The 2,492-nt window shown below is 62.2% G+C and overlaps 1 protein-coding gene across 1 annotated transcript; it reads left to right on the forward strand.

Moving 5' to 3' along the window:
• Positions 1 to 457: 457 nt before the first annotated feature.
• SCARA3 (scavenger receptor class A, member 3) lies at positions 458 to 2,053 on the forward strand (the record flags this gene model as incomplete). The annotated part of the gene is made up of 2 exons (XM_009701802.1): positions 458 to 556; positions 1,010 to 2,053. Coding segments are annotated over 2 exons (1,143 nt in total), but the record flags the coding sequence as incomplete, so codon positions are not given.
• Positions 2,054 to 2,492: the final 439 nt, after the last annotated feature.

Genomic DNA, 2,492 nt, shown 5'->3' on the forward strand with positions numbered 1-2,492 from the left:
GGCTCCCCCAAAGCACCCGTAGCACCCAGGCATGGAGAGGAGCACCCAACTCCCCCTGACCCGCCCCTGGGATACCCCTGGAACCCTGTGTGTGATGCCACCTCGCCGGGGCATGGCTTTACCCCCACGGGGGACCTCAGGAATCAGCCCAGAGCCCAGAGGTTGCCACCCCATCACCTCCACGGGCAAGAAACAACCTCCCAGGGTCAGCAGAGGGACGGCATGCTCCCCGGGGCTGGACCTCTGGAGATGCTTTGTAGACCTTAGCCAAGCCCCAAACCTGAAAGCCCCTGGGGACACCCACCCCACGGAGCCAGCACCCCCCAGCTGCCCAGCCTGGCTCTTCAGGCCCTGGCCACCCTCCTCGCTGGGGAAGAAGCTGGGAGGAAAGGTGTGGAGAACTATCGCATCCCAGTGCCTGCCCACCTCCCCTGACCCCCCTACCTCTCCTTTGCAGTGTTCAAGAAAGTCGACTCCATCTCCAAGGACATCAGCTCAGCCCAGACCCATTACGAGAAGAAGCTCGTATCCATCCAGGAGGACATCCAGGGGCTGGGTGAGTGGCTTGGACCTGGACCTGGAGGTCTTCTCCAGGCTTCGGCACCACGTGTCCCTCCAGCTGAGCGGACCTCAGCTGCTCGGTGCTGCCAGCCAGGGGCTGAAGCATCTCCACTTTCCAGGTGCTGGGGCTCCCCCAGAGCCAAACCCCCACTTATCTCCCAGGATTTCGGGGAGGGACGACTGTACGACACCAAGAGTGGGGTTGGTGGGCTTGGGCTTTTCGGAGAACTTGCTGCACAGAGGTGGCAGGAGCGGGATGAGGGCCGGAGCTGGTGCAGGCTGGTGACATTGGGGTTGTCCCAGTTGTGGCTCGGTGGTGCCCATCTCCAGGGTCTGCAAGGACAGAGCATGGTGAGGCTCCTTCCTCCGCTCTGGTCCTCAGCAGGAGGGTCTCCAGGCCCAGCGAGGGACGGGTTGGGGTAACAGACCCCATCTGCCCTTCGTTCAGATGAGAAGACCTCGGGGAACTGCTCCCTCTGCCACGAGATGGGACAGCTGGGCCAGGAGATCACCAAGCTGCAGGGCGAGCTGGAGGAGATCCAGAAGATGCTTTTGGTTCAAGAAATCCTGCTCGACCGGACCTCCCAGACCCACGACCAGCTCTCATCCGCCGGCAACAAGATCAGCAGCGAGGTGGACAACTGCTCCTTCTCCATCCGACAGGTCAACGAAAGCTTGGGGCAGTTCCTGGCCCAGGTTGGGGGCTGGCAGGTGGTCACCTCCCAGCTTGACAACTCTCTCAAGGGCTTGGCCCAGGAGCGCTACGATGTCCGAGCAGCCGTGCAGCAGATGAACTTCACCCTGGGGCAAACCTCCGACTGGATCCAGGTCATCCAGAGGAAGACGGACGAGGAGACGCTGACGCTGCAGAAGATCGTCACCGAGTGGCAGAACTACACTCGCCTCTTCGGTGGGCTGCGGGCCACCTCCTCCAAGACCAGCGAGCTGGTGAAGAGCATCCAAAGCAGCGTTGGCGCAGTGGCTCGGCAGGTCGGCCAGAACTCGGAGAGCATGCACGACCTGGTGCTGCAGGTGATGGGGCTGCAGCTGCAGCTGGACAACATCTCCTCCTTCCTGGATGACCACGAGGAGAACATGAACGACTTGCGTTACCACAACAGGTACACGCAGAACCGCACGGCCGAGCGCTTCGAGACCTTGGAAGGTCGCATGACCTCCCACGAGATCGAGATCAGCACCATCTTCGCCAACATCAATGCCACCGACAGCCACGTCCACAGCATGCTGCGCTACCTGGATGACGTGCGGCTCTCCTGCACCCTGGGCTTCCACACCCACGCCGAGGAGCTCTACTACCTGAACAAGTCCCTCAGCCTGGTCCAGGGCACCACGGACCTGCTGCGGGAGCGTTACAGCCTGCTCAGCGCCCGGCTGGACTTTGACATCCGCAACCTGTCCATGGTGATGGAGGAGATGAAGGTGGTGGATGTCCGGCATGGGGAGATGCTGAAAAACATCACCATCTTACGAGGTGAGGTGCATCCTGGTGGGCACAGCCTGAGGACAGGTCGGGGCCAAGTGTGTTGGGCAGGCAGTTTTGGGGGGCTGTTTCTTCTGTGGCTGATCATGGTGGGATCTGGGCTCTTTGGAAGTGTCCTGCACCCAAGGCAGGCGGTGGAAGACCCAAGCCACCATTGCTGAGGCCATGGCAGTGCTGGGATGTGCACGAGGGCACCCAGACACTTGCCCATGGATGCGGAGATGTCCTGGGGATGCAGCTGCGTGGACTCGACTTGCAGAGCTGTCCCTGCGTGGGGGGACAGGGACGGCGAGGAGGTGACCCATGGCCTTCCAGCACGGCTGGCCTGCACACTGGTGCCAGTGACCCCCCTCTCACTGGTCCTGGGGGAGAGGGTATGGCTGCCCCGGACGAGGGTGCCCAAAGCTTCCCCCCATGCCTTGAGTGGCCT

This window comes from Cariama cristata, unplaced genomic scaffold (genome assembly GCF_000690535.1).
Source record: "Cariama cristata isolate BGI_N322 unplaced genomic scaffold, ASM69053v1 scaffold37616, whole genome shotgun sequence".
Classification (NCBI taxonomy): domain Eukaryota; kingdom Metazoa; phylum Chordata; class Aves; order Cariamiformes; family Cariamidae; genus Cariama; species Cariama cristata.